Source organism: Zosterops lateralis (assembly GCF_965231275.1).
Source record: "Zosterops lateralis genome assembly, chromosome: 13".
Classification (NCBI taxonomy): domain Eukaryota; kingdom Metazoa; phylum Chordata; class Aves; order Passeriformes; family Zosteropidae; genus Zosterops; species Zosterops lateralis.
Genome location: NC_139773.1, coordinates 10,878,804 through 10,897,052, shown reverse-complemented (window position 1 = coordinate 10,897,052; position 18,249 = coordinate 10,878,804). Strand labels below are relative to the sequence as shown.

General features: G+C 42.7%; 2 protein-coding genes across 5 annotated transcripts in view; one reads left to right on the top strand and one right to left on the bottom strand.

The window, feature by feature from the left end:
• RAMAC (RNA guanine-7 methyltransferase activating subunit) overlaps positions 1 to 18,249 on the bottom strand; it is a gene marked incomplete at its 5' end in the record, with an annotated part of 125,048 nt that overhangs the window by 30,190 nt on the left and 76,609 nt on the right. The gene's annotated exons all lie outside the window — the stretch shown is intronic.
• The window catches only part of HOMER2 (homer scaffold protein 2), a gene marked incomplete at its 5' end in the record, with an annotated part of 55,498 nt that overhangs the window by 8,900 nt on the left and 28,349 nt on the right, over positions 1 to 18,249 (top strand). For all 4 annotated transcript variants that reach the window (XM_083870958.1, XM_083870960.1, XM_083870961.1 and 1 more), the window contains one exon: positions 13,650 to 13,806. In XM_083870958.1, coding sequence (XP_083727084.1) covers positions 13,650 to 13,806 — 157 coding nt within the window. The remainder of the gene's footprint in view (positions 1 to 13,649; positions 13,807 to 18,249) is intronic.

The window sequence follows — 18,249 nt, the reverse complement described above, 5'->3', positions numbered from 1 at the left end:
AGCTCCGAAGGACAAATAATGTCTTTAAAGTTTCCATGTGATCCTTCAAGACTCTCCCCAGACAGAAGATTCTGAGCACGTGTTTTCTGAGACCTTCAAAATTGCATATTATGGGAGATGCATCAGCTTTCAAGGACGTGGTAGTGTGCAGCCTGGTGCTCCTAGCAATCTCTCTTGCCCTGCTTTTCCTCCCCAGACTTTTCTGCAAAGCCTGTGGTTTTGCAGAGGGCCGTAGGGACAACTTCCTTCATCATCTGGAACCAGGGCTGGGGTAAACACCTCTCCTGTGGTTGTGGTTACCTGCTTTTCCCTCTACAGGGAAGGTCTCTTCTGAATTTTTCAGCCGCAGAGTAATAATCCTGCATACGTATTGTTCAGATCTTTGCAAGAACTTTTCTCCATTGAGTTAGAAATTAGCATTTCAAATTCTATGGGGGAGAAGTTGCCAAAGTTTTTTTATATTTTAAGCTTAGAGTTTGGAAAGGAATCAAAATATCTAATCCACTTTGCATTCCCTGCTTGGTCTTTCCTCCCTGCCTCATGAATTGGAATCCTTGTCCTTTGGAGGGAGAGCAATATTGTGCAACTCTAGATGGCTTCTCTTGTGAAATACCAAGGTAATATTGCAGTGATCTCCAACACCCTTCCCAATAACTGTTAAATTAGCACAGGTGACATGAGGTTGTGCTGGAAAGAGTTTATGCTCATCAGCTGCTTTGAAGGATGACCTCTGAAATATTGGCTAGAAAATAAAATAGACATGCAACCACTGGGAACGATTTGGGATATTCCAGTGCTGTCTGTTCCATGAAAGAACAGCTGATTTCTGTTTATTAGACAGGTGGTCCAGACTTTGCACCTTGGAGTTAAGTTACTTTTTCCCTCTTTCTTTTCTTTTTCTGTCTCCTTTTTGGCACTTCTCCTTCCCCTGTAGTGACGTTGGAGCTGCTGCTGCTGCCTAGGGGGACAGCCTGGCTGGAGCCCAGGGTGGCAGCAGCTCCAGACCCGGGTCAGTGTTGGCTGGGAGGCACATGGAAAAACACAGGGCTAGTCTGCGTTGTCTAGGGAGAAATGGGCAGCTTATATGTTCTTTTGCTGCCTTTCAGGGGTAGTAAAGCCTCCTAAAAAAACCTGTATTTAGGGAGACCTGCAAAACAGGCCTTTAAAATGAAGTTGGTTTAATGCTTTAGGTGCTAAAGTGTGAATGTGTGAAAAGCATAGTAAGAATTTCTCACCAGTTGGCACCTTGTCCTCAGTGGCTGAGCAAGTACTTGATCCATTCTGCATACCAACACCAGGCATTAATTTTAGATCACAGGGACTATGAAGAGTGCAGTTTCCAGCTCTTGACTTGCTGTGTTTTACTTATGGCAAATAGGGAAAACTGATACGTGAACTTTTTTCACCCCCAGCAAGGGAGGTGGCTGTTTCCACTAGCAAGGACTTTCCTATCATGAAAGTGCATGCAAAACAAATTACTGCAGAACACAAAACATTATTTTCAATTCTATTTTAAAACAAACAAATGTTCAGAATTTTGTTGTGAAAGCAAAGCAAAAAATCACTTCACTTATGTGTTATGGGTTTATTATTCCAGCATAAACATCTGTGGAGAATTTGAGCTGATTTTGCTCGCATTTGTTTGGTATAAATAAGCAGTAACTGAGAGCAGAAGAGGATCAGGTCTCCTGTGTGTATTCTCCCATTGTTCTGAAGGGTGAATTCACTGCTACATAAATCTCATAAAAGGGATGTATGTCAGCCTGGTGTGTTCCATGTGCAGTTGGTGAACACCCTGAGCCACCCACTCGGTTCTGAAGCAGCACTGCAGAACTTCACAATGGTTACATTGTGGTTGGCAGTGAGCAGGGTGAGCCTCTGGTCGCTGTTCAGCTGGTTTGATTTGTTTCACAGGATTGCTGGAGCGTGGTTCTGTCCCCTCCCAGTTGATTTTTCTTTTGGGAGCAGACACGGGGATAGCAAAGTGCATTTAGTGCATGTACAGTAATAGAATGATTTGGGTTGGAAGGCACTTTAAAGATCATTTACGTCTAACCTCTCTGTCATGGGTAGGGACACGTTCCACTATCCCAGGTTCTCAAAGCCTCATCCAGCCTGGCCTTGAACACTTTCAGGGATGGGGCATCTATGATATCTCTGGCAACCTGTGTCGGTGCCTCACCAACCTCACAGGGAAGAATTTCTTCCTATCTAATCTAAACTTGCCCTCTTTCTGTTTCAAGCCATTCCCCCTTGTTCTTTCATACATGTCCTTGTAAAAAAAAATCCTTCTCCAGCTTTTCCTGCAGCCCCTTTAGGTACTGGAATGCTGAAAACCCAACTCTGCCAGCCTGTCTCCAGATGAGAGGTGCTCTATCCCTCTGATCATCTGTGGATGATCCACAGATCCTCTGGATTCACTCCAACAACTTCATGTCCTTCTTACATTGAGGGACCCAGACCCCAATTGTATTGTATGCAATAGTCCAGGTGGGTCTCACAAGAGCAGGTCAGAAGGGGAGAATCACCTCCCTTGACCTGTTCTTGGGGTGCATCCCAAATTATGGTTGGATTTTTGGGCTGCAGGTGCACATTGCCAAGTCAGTCCTACTCCAGAGATCCTGTGTTCAGGATCTGGGCAGTCCTCCACTGGATTTTCAGGGGGCAGGGCTGGATATATGGCTACCTTAAAGTAGGACAATCACTTCAGTATCTGTTCAACCAGAGAGAAGAAGAAGAGAAGGAATGAGAAATACCAGGAAAAGAAAGCGCCCATCTCAGTGCCACCAGCTCTTAGGGCAGCCAGCAGAGAGTGGCACTAAACAGGGGCCATGCAGAAAGCTGAAATGAGGCACAGGGCTGTGTTGGCAAAGCCCTGAGCTCCAGCTGAGGGCCCAGCACACAGGCGGCTCCGTCGATAACCGCGATACCCGCGGGCCCTGGAGCCAGCCAGGGAATCCTGGGACAGAGCCCAGCCCAGCCTGCCCAGCCCAGCCCATTGTTTTCATCTCCCTTCACGGAAAAATTATTTTAGATCATCTCATCATTTTAAACATTTGGTAAGTGTTAATATACTTTCAGCTCAGTGGAAATAATCACCATATGGCTGTAAGATTTGCCATCTGTCCAGAGACGCTGGAATACAATTAGTCCATGTAGTCCATTTATCAATCTATAAGTGACAATATTCACAGTCCTGGCAACTTGGGCTGCTGACAGAATCAGCACTTGCATAGGCCTACCTGTCTGCCCTTATTACATCAATATATAAATGAGATGGAAAAACTCCCATCATTCAGCTGTGTCCTTCACCCTTGACAGAAAGGAAAAAAAGTCTGTATTAGTGTAAATGAGACTGAGGAAATGGTATGCCTTAATTTTTGTAGCACTAATTGAATTTTTTAATGTCTAGTAGACCTTAATTTCATAAGGCAAAGCCAGATTTATGTGCGGTCTTTCAGTCAAGAAATACCAGTACGATGGAGTGTATCACAGGCAAAGAACATATTATGTCGTCTCCTATTGTATTAATTTCCAAGGCACAAAAAGTTAAATGCCACAAACATGAGAAAAGTCATTGCTAGCATCATACAGGTAAGAAAGTATTTCTGAGGCTTTTTGTTTGACTTAAGAAAAGCAAGAAGAGAGTTCTTCAGCAGAGTGAATATATTTTTTTAAAAGGTCAAGGCCTTTTGGTTTTAAAGCTGTTAATGATCTGACATTATAAGGGTTCTGGCGTTTGGCTGCTCCTGCCAATCTTTCCCCTGGCCTGTGTCCTAGCCTGGCCCCTCAGGACTGTCACCTCTTTAAAACTGGGGTTAGATTTGGAATAGCTAATGCAATCCAGAAAATAATTTGAATGTTTTATTTGGTTTTGCATATTACCCAAACTCATCTTGCATAATAAGTTTATAAAAGGCATGTGTGCTGTGTTTTGTTTATTCTACAAATTTTCAGCCAGCCCACACTAATTTCTGAGACTCCACTGACAGGAAAATGTAATTTTTTGGGCATATTTGCTTTTTAGCTGTCGTTATGGAACATGCAGAGTTTGAAAAATGCTGATACTTGAAATTAAATCCTTCCATACCTCACACTTTGTATAACTTGTATGTAACTTACAATGTTGGAACCATTGACGTGCAGAAATCAGAAGTGCCAAGGGAATGGGTCTGTGGGAATCACAAATAGGTGACTATTGAGGTTCAGGAAGTTCTAGGATAAGTTTCCCCCAATATTACCTGCAAATATATACACTTTAAAGTGTTAGCAGGTTGTAGGGATTTGGTTTTGTGGGGTTTGTGGCATGAGAAGTGGTGTTTTTTTTTTTTTTGTTTTGTGGATACTGTGTTGCTCATGAATAACCTGTTGGTGAAGTTTTTCAGGTTAGTAGTTCTCTCTGAAACTCAGGAGATTGCCAGAGAATCCTCACTTTTGCACCAGGGCTGCTGACAGCTTTTTATACCAACAAATAATGTACATATCTGAGATCTGTACTGTAAATCTGACAGCTACAGATGGTGTTATATTTTTAAAGATCAAAGTGAATAATGTTAGCTTCTAAATGTTTGAAATTTCCTTTGTATTTTTAACTTGAAGCAGAAGAAATGTGTCATTCTGTTCTCTTATTGGCTACTGGGAAATACACGGGTGCCAGGATCCGTGTCCCCCAGTTGCTGAGGGAGCTCTGCCTGCCTGCAAGCAGCACCCAAGGCACTCTGCCTGTTGATTCTATTAGTCTGTTAAAATCACCAGAAAATGGGAATCTGCTTCTCTTCAGATTGTCTGATATAAACTGCATTGGCTGGGGGCTGAGGCTGGCTTTAGCCATGCCTGTCTGTGCCCAGCACCTTGCCCTTTCCCAGCTGCAGTTCTGGGGTCCCTGGCTGTGAGCACAGGGGCTCTGCTTGCACTGGAACTTCTCCTGTTTTTAATATTGTCTTTGGTGCTCCTGACCACATTTGGTGATTTTTGTCTTTTGGATGATTTGCTCTAGAAGGAGGCTGGTAGGGTCAAATCCATTTAAACATGACAGTGCTGTTGCCAGCCTGGTGGTGTTCTCAGCACAGGCAAGTCAATGCACGCACTGAAAACCCAGTGTGGGCATTGCTTTGCATCTTTCTAATCTTACACAGCAAATCGCTTATCCTTTAATTGCCTTTCATTTTTACATCCTGAATTTTCACTGGGGACGTGCAGCCTTGTATTAAAGCATCTGTTGGTGCCCTTTTCCTTGCAGTCCCATGGAGTGCTCAGAGCTGAGGGTGTTGTCACCCCAGGTGCTCTGGCAGCAGTCTGGGTGGCAATGTGTCCCAGCACAGGGCACAGCTGTGTCCTGCCCGTGCTCCTGGCACGTGGTGGTGACCACCAGGACAAGCACAGCCCTATCGTTTGCCTCTGACGTTCCAGCTGGTAGAATTCCTTATTTGATCCTTCAGGCAGTAGATCAAAAAGAGTTATACAACTTGTTCTTTAAACTGAACTGATTGGCTTTTTTTTTTTTTTTTTTATCCTCCCCTAGTGTAAGTGGAAGAAAAGCCTCAGGGGAGAGCATTTGAATAGGGCATGGGAAAGCATATCGATAATTACATGCATGGATTAGTGCACAAAAGCACTCCCCTCCAAGGATCTGCTTAGTGCTGTGGCGTTTGAAATAATGGAGTGTTTAATCATATTATTTTGCAATACTGAGGCTTTGATTACGCCACTGATTGAAATCAGCTTTTCAGATTGTTTTGTGTGAAGATATCCTCATCAGCCATGCAAATTCCTATAGCATGGGAGGAGAAAAAGTCATAAAGGTGCTGCCCTGGTGGTGTCAGTGGGTTTTATGTGCACACACATGGTATTTCACTCCAGTCTTCTGTTTGTAGGTACCGTGTGTTTTGATCATATATCCTCTGACATTTAGTCTCTTCATTTTGTAAATAGACATGAAATAGACATGGGTTGTAGCCCATACAACCTCAAAGTACCCTGAGCCTTCTGCCATGCAGAAGTACAGAAGATTAAAAGTAGTAGTAAAAATTCCACTACTGCATTGAAGGAATTTTCTACTTGTTTATAAATACAAAATAAATTCCTTCCCAGCTGCATGGGGTAGACTTTGATCCATGCAGGCATGTCCATGATCCAGAGCTGGGCATCTGGGATGTCCCCTTGTGCCCTTGGTCTGTGCCAGGATGGAGACTGCAGGGAGGGCCCCGGGAGGGAATGTGCTCCTGCTCCCACAGAGCTGCTCTCTCCACTCCAGGGTTTACACTTTCAATTTACAATGGCATTTCTCCCTGAAATATTACAATGCAAACATTGTGCCACAGAGGAGGCTGTGCTGAAAGCATTAACTCCACTGGAGCTGGGGTGAATACAGAGGATGTAATCTTTAACCAATCCAGAGCAATAGGATGACTTTGGGGGACTGTTCACGTGCTGATCCAGCTTCATTTGTCAGAAGGGTGGGAAAGATGCTGGGTGTACACAGAATAAAAGTATTTTTTTCTAATTTGCAGAGTTTGAATTCACATTTTTGCAAATTGGAAGCTGTGGTAACATTACTGAGGTGCAGGTTTATGGATCCCCCTTAAATGTCTTCTCAGAAAAAAAACTCTGAAATGATCAGTTACACAACCAGTTTCACACACATGTGCCTGAACTTGTTTTCTTCCAATAATTAACCTTACCCATGGAGGATTAGTTCAGGGTCCTCTCAGTTCCTGTCACTTCTGTATGTGTGTTTACTCACAGCGTCTTGAAAGGTTAATAGACCTCTGGAGATGGCCCCAAAATAAAGTGTGAGCTTCCTCAGTGCCCAAGTTAAAGCCTTTTAATTTGGGTATTGGCTTCATAAAGGCACAGTGGTGTTGTGAGACCTCACAGATGTTACAGTGATTTTCATACTGAGAGCTTTTGTCCTGAAGATTTATTCTTTTGGATTTACTGAGCCGCAAATCAAAATGAGTTTAATCGATGCCTGTGCTTTTAACAGACAATTCTTTAGCTAGCTAGTTTTATTCTAATTTTTTTCTCTTTAAGTAACTAGAACTATTATGTTCCCTAAAAATGCAGGAAGCACTTTTCCTAATTATATATTCTGTTGAAATTATAATGCCTGTAAATGAAGGGAGCTAAAAAGATGGATTTTTTCCCCCACATATTTCATATATTTCTGCAGGTGAGTTGATATCAAATTCTAATATCAAGTGGGCACCAGAGAATCATGACTGGGTATTTGAATGAGTTGCATGACCTTGCTCTTGATTAGCACTGCTGCCAGATTCAGCACTTTAACCACATCATTAGGAGCTTGGTCTGCCTGTAAAATAGGAATTTTGAGACTGAAAGGGACTTTGAGTATATTTTATTTTTAAAATAGCTATTTGTTTCTTGTTCTCTCTCTTTTAGGGGCAGTGTAATTTTTGTCCCAGCAGACTGGGTTTTCCAGAAGTCATTCCCTGTGCCTTCCCCCTTTTGGAGAGGAATGCACAGGGCTTGATGGGCGAGTAATGACAATGGCACTTTCAGGGGTGCCTGCATGTTTGGGATTTTTTTTACAGTGAACAAAAAGCAGCAAAACCTGGGTGCAATTGCCCCCTGCTAGCTCAGCCCATCACTCTAAGCCAGTTCTCCCATCCCTGTTTACAACTGATAGTAAATCCTCCCTCTCTCTCAGCCCTGTGTTGCTCAGGGTTATGTCTCCATCCTTACAAGTAATTTTTGCTGTGGAAATAAGTGTGAGGAGGAAGGATTGTTTGCACTGGAGGACCAATGGGAGCTGCAGGCGGGTGGTTTGCAGGCACCCCATCCCACCTTCCTCCACAGTGTGGAGGAGCAGCTGTCAAATGCACTGAGAGCTTCTCTCTGCTCTGTACAGACTATTAATTCTTTTTTGTTGAGTGGTGAATATTCAGCTGTTGATTTAGCCTTTCGAATTCACTTAGTCAAAAACTTCCCTGGGTAGATGTGGCATAGAACTGCCCTGCAATGATGGTGATGGCAGAGCTGCAGAGAGGAAATGAGGTGATGAATTTTATTTCCAGGCTTGCTGGTGGCTCTGTTATCCTGGGATGCCATCTCACTCTCTGTGGCTGGTTCCTCAGGTGTAAAATGGAGCCATTACCCACCTGCTCTCCTCATGCTGGGTTTTGCACCCTTGCAAGTTAGAACAGGCTCTCATTTGCTCTGCTGGTTGTGTGCACTGGCAGCCAGCACCAGAACCTGCCTGTGGCAGCTGATGAGATCTGAGTGACCTGGATTAATTAGCATATGGCAGTTTGGGAAGGGAATAAACTGCCTGCTCTTCTAATGCCAGTTTGCTGCTACCACGTCCAAAAAATGCACAGATTTCTGTCTGCCTCTCCCCAGCTCTGTGTATTGCCCATCCTGAGTGGGCCCAGGCAACTGACCCCAGCCACGAACTTGCAGTGATGAGTGAGGTGACAGTATCTCAGGTACTGGCTGAGACAGCTGAATTTTATAGCACAGGGGGATTGCACTTGTCTTGACTGGAGTGTGTGCAGTGAGGTCAGAAGGGGTCCCTTAACTTCATCCTCAGTCATCATTAAGAAACTAATTTGTGTGGTTCTCTTTTTTTCTGAAAAGATTTGATCCAAGATGGCACAAGTGTTGAACGCATAGAGGTAACAGGTTGAAGGATAATGAATTTTTGCTTGGAGCAAGGATTAATATTGTGTATTAACTGCAACCACTGTGCTAATTGCTGTGTGAGACACCATGAACTGTAACTTCTCCCCACAGCAGTAATGTCTTCATTACCGGCCTGCCTTTACTTCAGTTTTGGTGTTTTGGGGAGAGGGGCTGGTTGTCTTTCAAAGTTTGAGATGTGCATGTATACACAAATGAGTTGAGTTACAAGTAGATAAACTATTTTCACAGGTGATTTTTAGGCATCATAACTTGTCCGAGCTTTCATCAAGATAAGTTATTTCAAGTAGGAGAAAAGTCTCCATCCATGATTGAAATAAATACAAATGGCAGTCCAAACTACAATATATGTACATAGTACATAGAGGATTAATTCTTTTCATTGCACTGTCAGGCTGTAGTAGGAATGTTCAATCCAAACAACTAGTGGCACCAATTTTATCGTGTTGTGTTTAGCAAATACAGCTTTTTGTATTGTGACCAGTGATGGGGATATTGCACAAAGCAGGATTTTGCATTTGCATCTGCTCTTCTTTCTTGAGAGATACTCATTATCTAATACTTGTTACTGCAAATCACTGCAGATCTGCTGGCACTGTCAGGTATTATAAACTCAACGTGTGCATGATGCTGGGCTGTAGCAGGAAGCACCATATTCCAAAATCTCTGTGCTGATGTCTGCAGGCATGTGCATCCTCCACCAAATGGCAGATATGTGAAGACATGTGCTTTTAAAAAATATTTTTATTTCAGTTGATAAATTAGACAGTTAATGCAAAGTTGTTTACAGTTAGTGTGGGGAGAGCACAAATAATCCTGTGCTAGTAAACTAGAAATCCTTATCCCAGAAATTTTAAGTGATCTGCTAATGAAAGTTTTAAAAAAATGTGTAATTAGTGGTTTTGCCTCTGGTGGAGTACCAGAGCTCCTGTCATAAATATACTTGATGTTTCATATCCTACAAAAATTACTTTGTCCCAGTTCCTTCATGGTCAGTGCATCCACCTGATGTGCACTGGGCACTTGGTGCATTTAAACGTGTCTGAGTGCTGATCCCACAGGGACCCACGTGAGTCACCACGTTTTATTTACTAGCAAAAATCATTGCTGCAGTGCAGGAATGTTCACTCATCAGTGACCCAGCTGGAGCTGGAGCTGGCTCTATATGGCCCCAGACATGGATCCAGGATCGTGGCTGTCCCGGGTGCTGCCCAGCCAGAGCTCGCTGTGTCACAGCTCCGTTGGCCAGCAGCATCCCACAGCCTGGAGGATGCTGCCTGCCAGTCAGCAAGGACTCTTTACAGCTGAAGTGATTTAAATCACTGGTTATGCTCATGATTCAAGTGATAAACAAGGAAATTTGAATTAAATAATTTGAACTTTCCCTAAGTGAGAGCTCATTCCCGTTGATTAGGAAGAGTAATACAAAACACATGGCTTGCAGCTAGTCACACACTTGTAAAATTTGGCATGGTTGTACATTAACCAGAAAGTGATACTGTATCTCACACAGTTATGGAGCACTTCGTTAGCTTGAGAGTCTTGTGGTTTGCTTTTTAAATTTTTCAGGAAAGGTTAATGACATTAAAGGAGAGTGGTTGTTTTTTACTTGAGATTTCGCTCATACGAAGCAAGGACAGAAATTAAAGGTCGACTAAAATGTGTAAAATCATGACTTAAAAATTGCAATTACATTTATAAAACATGCTTGCCATATTTAATAATAAAAAAGCATTTTCAGTCTTAAAATATATTACCAAATAAAGAATTATTAGATGTGATTTTTCCACTTTTCATGTTCGACTTTTCAAGCAGCTTTAACTCCGAGCAGTGGATGTTACTGTCAAATTGATTTTTAAACAGTTGGGTTTTTTAAAAAGAGTATTTAATCAATCATTAACGACTTTGGTTAAAATTAATGAGATTTTAAATATTCATAAATTCCCTTTGCCTTCATGTGTGGGTCCAAGCCCGGCTGGCAGTGCTGCTGCTCCTGCCTCCCTGGGCACACTGGCAGCCTCATGGAACCACCAGCTCACAGGGCTCAGACCATGCACAATGTGCTGCTGGAGTTTCAAGGTAGCATTGCTGTTGTTTCATCATAAAAGCTGATAAATCTCTGATAAAATGAAAAAGGAAAGAAACTCTGGGAAATGAAGTCATTCCTCTTACCAGTAAAGTGCTTTCTTGAAGGTAGAAAAGTTACAAGTGAGTAAGACAGAATAAGTTCTCAATTTGGAGCTCTGTAGGGCTGTGGTGAAGGGTTTTAGAAGTAGCTAATTTAGCATTTCACTAGGAAATTAAGTGCCACAGTTTCATAGTTGCCTGTGTGTACTTCAGTGGTCAGAGGAGTTTGGGATGCACCTTTTCCCTGTGCTGGAGCTGTGCCTCTGGAGTGTGTCAGTGCAGTTGGCTTTGCCCTCCTGCCCTGGAGTGTGGGAAAGTGGTGGCACCAGCTCCTGGTGCTGAGTCTTGGGCTCTTTGGGTCAAGAGCTGAGCACAGAACTGCAGCAGGGCACACACAGCCACAGAAATGCATCTTCTTTTCTTAATTACTGTAAGGCAGCACCAGGAAATCCAGGAGGTTTTGTTCTGGGGGTGCTTCCTCTTCTTTAGGGAGTCAAAAATCGGTCTGGGGGCTTTGCTGACCTGTAGAGCCACCTGTTGCAGGAAGGCCAGAGGCACATGGAGCATCCAGCTGGCCCTTCCAAATCTGAGTCCCAACTGAAGGCCAACAGGTCAGCTACCTCAAATGATTTAAAATGTTTAAGTTTACACATTGGATTTTCTTATTTTTAATACTTTATCAACGAACATACTATCATTGTGACACAGAAAGACAAAATGCAGGTGGGCTTTTTTGTTGTTGATTATCACAGGATTAGAAACAGAGGTTTTGCCTTTACTTATTAATAAAAGACTGAATGGATAGATGGATATTTGTAGCCCTGAGCTTCACTATCCATTGTTTTATCCACTTGGATGTGTGTATACAGCTCCTGTTGCAACAGCAGCAGCTTCAAGACTCCTGAACAAATAGAGATGGTTGTGAGGCTTTTGCCTTCATTCTACTTTTATTATCTCCAGATTTACTTTATGTGCTTCCTGGCCCTGCTGCAGAGCAGCCAGGCATAGTTTTAACAGTGTTTTCTGGTGTAGTTAAGATAATGTAACAGAATTAAAGTTGTTCGTGGAATAAGTTTGCATGGAGGAAAATTCCTAACATTTAGACTGCAATATTTAGGTCATATTTACCCTGTTTTTAGTGGAGTCAATTGAAAATATAGAACTATGTAAAAGGCAAAAATATTTCAAAATTACTTTTTGCTCAGGGAATGTACATTTCTTAAAAGAGTAAACACTTTGGGTGAAACTTCCCCTCCCTGAATTTGTTATTGCAGACAGACTCTATGACCTCTGTAGGTGTTGCAATGCTAATCCTGTGTAATGGATAATGAAAGTATTTAAAATGCTAAGGAAACCTACCCCTTCTTTCCACCCAGCTGAGGATGGCATCAATACTGGCCTGTGAAATGAGAGCTGGGTTCAGCAAGTTACTGATAAGGGGGAAGTGAAGCAAATGCTGCTCTTTGACAGCTGTAATATGACAGTCCCATTGTCATTTCAATTTATTTTGAATAAGTATTTTACATGGTTCAGCACAGCTGTCTGTCCAGAAACCTGCAAGCCCCTGGAAAAATGTAGAAATGTAGGTCTTGCAAGGAGAAAACCACTCTTTCATTTTCTCCCTCCTGAGACCTTTTGGGGGTTTGCAAGTTCACTCCATCTTTCCTGAGCTAATTGTACTCTTAAATCACTTCATCTGTTTGATATTTGCAAGTTTACCCCCCTCAATTTTAATTTATATTTCTGGGTGGTAGATCTATTGTAGTACCATTGGTTTTGGATCCTGTAATAATCCTGTCAATTACCTATTCAAGATGTAATATTTCGCATGGGACAAGGATATATTGAGTGGTACACTGAAAGTAAAACATTAAATAGTGTCGCTTTTAAAAACCAAAAGCATGAAAATGCATATAACAACTCAGTGGAGTTTGCTTTGCAGTTCACTTGTAAACTTGGATTAAAGGTGCAGTTGGCGGTGAATTTAGTTTTATGGTATTTAAGACAGCTTAATTCTGATCTGTAACCTAGATGACTTTGTGTGTATCGCATTTTGTTCTTTTGGTCCTGTATCTTCTCTGCTTCTCTGTGTGATTTGCTCGGTCACACATTGAAGGTAAAACCAAACCCTTCCATTGTGTGGACAGTTTTCTTGAGGAGAAAAAGCATCCAAGGAAGGCTGGTGTTCAGGAATGGAATGTCAGGGGTGCTGTGTCACCCACTGAGAGCTGAAAAGGCAATATCTGTATAAACACTGGAGTTTGGTTCTGTTCCTTTCCCCTCCTCACTTCCCAGAGTGATTGACTGGTTTGCATCTAATGAAATTTTCATGCAGATCCACAGAACAGTGGGATTCTGAGGAGAGAGATTTGTATTTCAGTAATTATTCCATGCCTGTATGTCACTGGAGTCCTTGGTGCACCCACAGAGGAGCTCTGGCTGTGGGTTGCAGTTCACAGGAATGTCAGCAGGAGGAAATCCAGCTGTGGGACTTTGTTGCTTTTGGCAAAATATGTGGATGGGGAATGAAAGAAAGAAAGAATGCACGTGAATGTCCTTTCCAGGAAATAAATATTTTGAGGAATAGATGGTTACAGAGGTAGTTTAACATGGGGAGAAAAAAGCCAGTTGTTACTTGGGCTATGTAACTTTAGGGTGCTGAATGTCACTTGGTGATGCCAAGGGAAGGTACTCAGGGCTGGAGTGTGGCTCTGCACTGTTATTGCTCTGTCTTTTCATTTGGGGGTTGCCAGGTGCTCTCTGCCTTGTGCTTTCAATGTGCCTGGTCAAGGCTGGGCTGCTGGGACATTTCACCTTCTGCAGACTCATGCATCCATTTCTCCTGTCCCTCCCTATTCCAGAGAACAGCCCATCTTCACCACCAGAGCCCATGTCTTCCAAATTGACCCCAGCACGAAGAAGAACTGGGTTCCTGCAAGCAAGCAGGCTGTTACTGTTTCCTACTTCTATGACAGCACGAGAAACAGCTATCGGATTATCAGTGTGGATGGAGCCAAGGTAGGAGCCTGCAGTGCTTCTGTGTGGAGAGGTGTGGGACTGCCAGCCCTGGCTGAGCACAGAGGGGCTGCAGTAAATGTGTTTTAAATACTCCATTTTTTAATATAATCTGTTACGGCGGCTTGTAGCAAGAATTGGGAAAACACAGGGCACCCTAAAAGTGATTTTGCCCAGCTCAGTTGATTTTATCTCTGGTGAATTTGACTTCATGATAAGTGAGCCAAGAACTTTAGGTGTCTAAATTGAGTCAGTAGCACAGTATCTAAACCAGCCACCCATATTAGGGTAGATAAGGCCCTTTTGGTGATAAAAATGTTCTTTCTAAAAGGAACAAGGAGACAGATACATGCAGACTATAGCTTTTAATGTAAATGCCAGCTGCATTTTCACTTTTGCTTGGCTGAACTATTTACAGTTTACTACTTAATTTTCTTCAGCTTTCCTAGTGAAGTTCATCAGCCTTAGGTGACAAGTTAAGCATGAAGGCTCTTCCCCCAGCCTTTTTTGTTAATTTGTTTTGCATTACCAGAGAGTGTGCTCAAGTATTTGTTGTAAGAATCCAAATCAGTAGGTTTGAATAGGTTGCTCAGACAATTGTTTATTACAAACTACATTTAACCCTCTGATTAGTCCCTCCAAAGTCACTTGATGAGTGACCACTTTCCTCTAGCAGACCCCAGCCAGAGGTATAAATGAGCACATTTTGCTCATGTGCAAAAGCCATTGGTCTTTTCTATCAGAGCACAAACCACAGGGTAACAAGATGAGTTTACAGCCTGTTTATCTGTATTCCTGTTTGGATAAGGATGTTAAAATATCACTGTTCTGGGAGATAGAGATCACAGAAATCATCCCTTAATAAAGCTTTTCTATTTGTTATGCCTATTCCACATACTTGTTTTTCCAAACATCTCCTGTGCTATATTTGGTTATATATTGGCTTATAAATCAGCCATACTGCCTGCTTAATTGATGGTAATGTTTCATTGACACCAGCACAGCATTAATATCTCCCCATCACGATGCTGTTTGTGCTGGTGTGCTCATTCCCAGGAATGCTGCAGTTTGCAGCTGGCACACACAGTCCCTGTGACCTGCTGGGGGAAGCTGAGCCCCTGGGTTTGCTTGCACCCCTGGATGTTTGTGCTGAGGTTGCTGCTGGTGGGCTGGTGGCTTTACAAACCCTGGCAAGTGCAACTTCCAAGCCAAAACTGCTGCACTCACAGCAGTGGCTCGCTTGATTTGTGGGTGTGCATGCATGCATTAAGACCAATTAATGAAAACAAAGTAATTACTGTATGTGGCTGAGGAAGCTGCAGGGGCAGCGTATGGCCACAGCCAGAGGTCCTGCCCACAACTGGAAAGTGTGTGCATGGAACAAGCTGGGCACCCAAGCTTTGCTTTGTCACCTGCTCAAAAGACACTCAGAAGGAATGTTCCCCCCTGTCCCCTGTTTTAACATGTCCCCGAGGAAGGTGAGCTTGCCATGATTAGAATTCTCCCCTGGGGCTTCCCAAGCAAGAATCAATTGCTGGCCACATAAATTATTCCTCTTGTATTGAATCTTTGCTGATTAAGGAACAGGTCAAGAATAGATGCTACCTTCATGCTCACCTCTGAAAAGCCCTGTGACCCTGCCTGTCCATTCTAAGATTGTTAATTGGGAAAAAATCCCCGGTGTTTATGCCAAAAGAAGTTAAAAGTTGCATTTTTCCCTTCAAACAACTACTGTTTAGTGTTTTGACCTACTTTTCCAGGCAAAAATGAAACTGGGTAGAACTGTAAGGAGGAATATAGACAGCTTCAGATGATGGTGTCCTGCTTTCTGTACATCTCATTAGAATAAAGTCTTCCGTGTGTTGGCAAATACCAGATGGATTAATGTGACAGCATCACTTTGGGCATAAATTATGTCTGCTTTAAGGGCAAAAAAGCTGAAGCTCAAGTAAATGGCCCTAGAAGGAAGGCGGTGATGAAGGATGTGTGTCTCTTACAGCTCTCCATCCTTGTCTGCTCAGCAAAGAGGCTGTACTAACAGTTTATTTTAGACAAACATGTATGATTCACATTGGCTTGCAGAGAAATTTCAGTTAAATCCAACTTGTATGAAGATGTTGGGTTATTTTGGGGTTCTTTTTTTTACCTTATGTTGGCATTACATAGTAATGATAAATATATTTTGAAGTGATCAAGAATACAGGGTTCTTTTTTTTTACCTTATGTTGGCATTACATAGTAATGATAAATATATTTTGAAGTGATCAAGAATACAGGGTACTTATATATTGGTCATCACCTGGTTGCATAAGCTTGCTTTTACTTGTAGCATTCAACATGCCACCCTGGGCAGTGTTGAATTGTGGAGGAGCTTGGAGCTGCTGCACCCTGTGAGCACTGCTGTGGCAGAGCACAGGGCAGGCTGTGCAGTGTCACCTCGATGAGTCCTTTCCTCCTGATGCAGCACTGACCTGATGGGCTCTGATCCTGCAGGAGAGGCTTCCTCAGGCAGCTGCTGCTTTCCTCAGAGGTCCAGACCCTCTGCAGTGCCCTGCCCTTCAGTCCCATCCTCTCTTTTCCCAGCAGGCACAGCCTGTCCCTGTCTCCTCCTTGTCCCCACACACCCGGGGTGCAGGGCAGAGGGGAGCAGAAGGATTTAGCAATGGGCTTAAGATTAAGAGAACTGCTGAGCCAATGTGTTTAAAGGTGTAAATATTGGTAACTCAGCAACTGACTTTGCCCCAGCCTTTGGGGAAGGATAGGAGAGTCTGGATGCTGCACATGGAGGTGGTGAGAAAAATGGAATAGAAAGAGAATAGGGTAAAGATAGGAAGCACAGTGAAGTCTGAGGAGCTTAACTCTTCCCTTGCAGAGGAGTATTCAGGAGTCCAACATGCAGGCCAGCCAGGAGAGAGCACATGCCTGCAGGTGCCAGGTTTCTTTCAAATTCTCCCATCCCAATAACAAACCTATTAAAATACCTGGGGAAGGAAGCACTGCAGAGAGGAGAGCCTAGATTCCAAACAGCTTGTACCACTTTCATTCCTCATGTTTGCGAAGCTAAAGACAACAGCTCTTCTAATTCTTGTATCTTTCACAGAAAAACAGGTGCTGTGGACAGGAGCTTACAATTTATAGCAAAAGATTTCACAGGCACCATATGAGAATGTGCTGGATGATCTTAACCAAGATACCATGATCAAACAAGGGAATAGATTAGTATATCCTTTAATTACATTACAATCGACTTGTATGTTGTCAAGCAAGTAATTTCATCATGTTTTAAGAAGTTTCTAGCCAGAGGCTAACTGCAGCATAATGAATGCTGGGGGAAATGCTACAGTAAAATGCAAGGGCACACACTGATTCAGAGCTAAGGAGGCAGGCGAGAGACTTTACCATGTGAAAGTTGAAAAAAGACAAAATACGGTGATGATGTAGGGAGAATGTGAACTTGTAAGTGTCCAATTGCTGTGCAGTGCGTGGGGAAAGCCACACACAGGGCTCCTCATTAAAAGTGACCTACATTGGCCTGCCTTTTGGAGGCAAAAAGGAAGTTTGGCAGTATGAAAACAATGCAGACCAATGGCCTGTGTCATCCTCAGGAATAATGCATGGTAGTACCCTGGTTGGTGGGTTTATTTATGTTTCATGAACTGAAATTATGTGTTAACCAAAAAGTATAGAGCAGAGGGAAAGAAATTTTTGAGATGGAAATATAATCCCTCAAAAACAAGCCTCTGCCCTCTTTTCAGATGTTCACATTGTATTTCTATAAAACTTATGATTGCAACACCATTTTTCTCTTTTGAGAAATGAGCTGTTAATAAGGAACATAAAGCTAGCTTAAAAATTAATAGCCAGCGATAAAGTGCATAGTGAGACATACTGAGTTGGCAGCAGCAAAGAGAAGTGACGCAGCAAGAGTCATCACAGATGCCAGTCCCCAGTTGTCTCTGAGAGATGCTTAAACAGATGACTAGGAAAAAATTAAAACCAGGCTTTAAAAGATGACTACATTGCAAAAGTAATTGTGGAAAATACATGGCACAGAAATAAAGACTGTGTTTCAGAGGAAAAAACCAGTCAGCTGACGCTCATTCCCAGTTACCAGCTCATTTAAGAGTTTATTACCTGATGATTACCTCGAATATTGGAGATCAGCAGCTAAGTTGGGCATAAGTGTGTGAAAGTATTGAAGAGAGAACCAGAAAAATTGCTGTGCTGGGAAAGCAAAATCAGTGGGTCTGTTTCTGAAGTAAATGGCAATTAGTAAGAATAAGAATATGGGCCAAATTTTGCCAATCAGTATTCACACAGTGTTCACCAAAGTGAATACAGTACATTATATGGTGTGATGAAGCTGTTTGATCAAGTGGCATCTTTGCAGGGGACAGTGTGATTTACAGAGGACAATGAAGCTGGCAGGGATACAGCCCCAGCAGC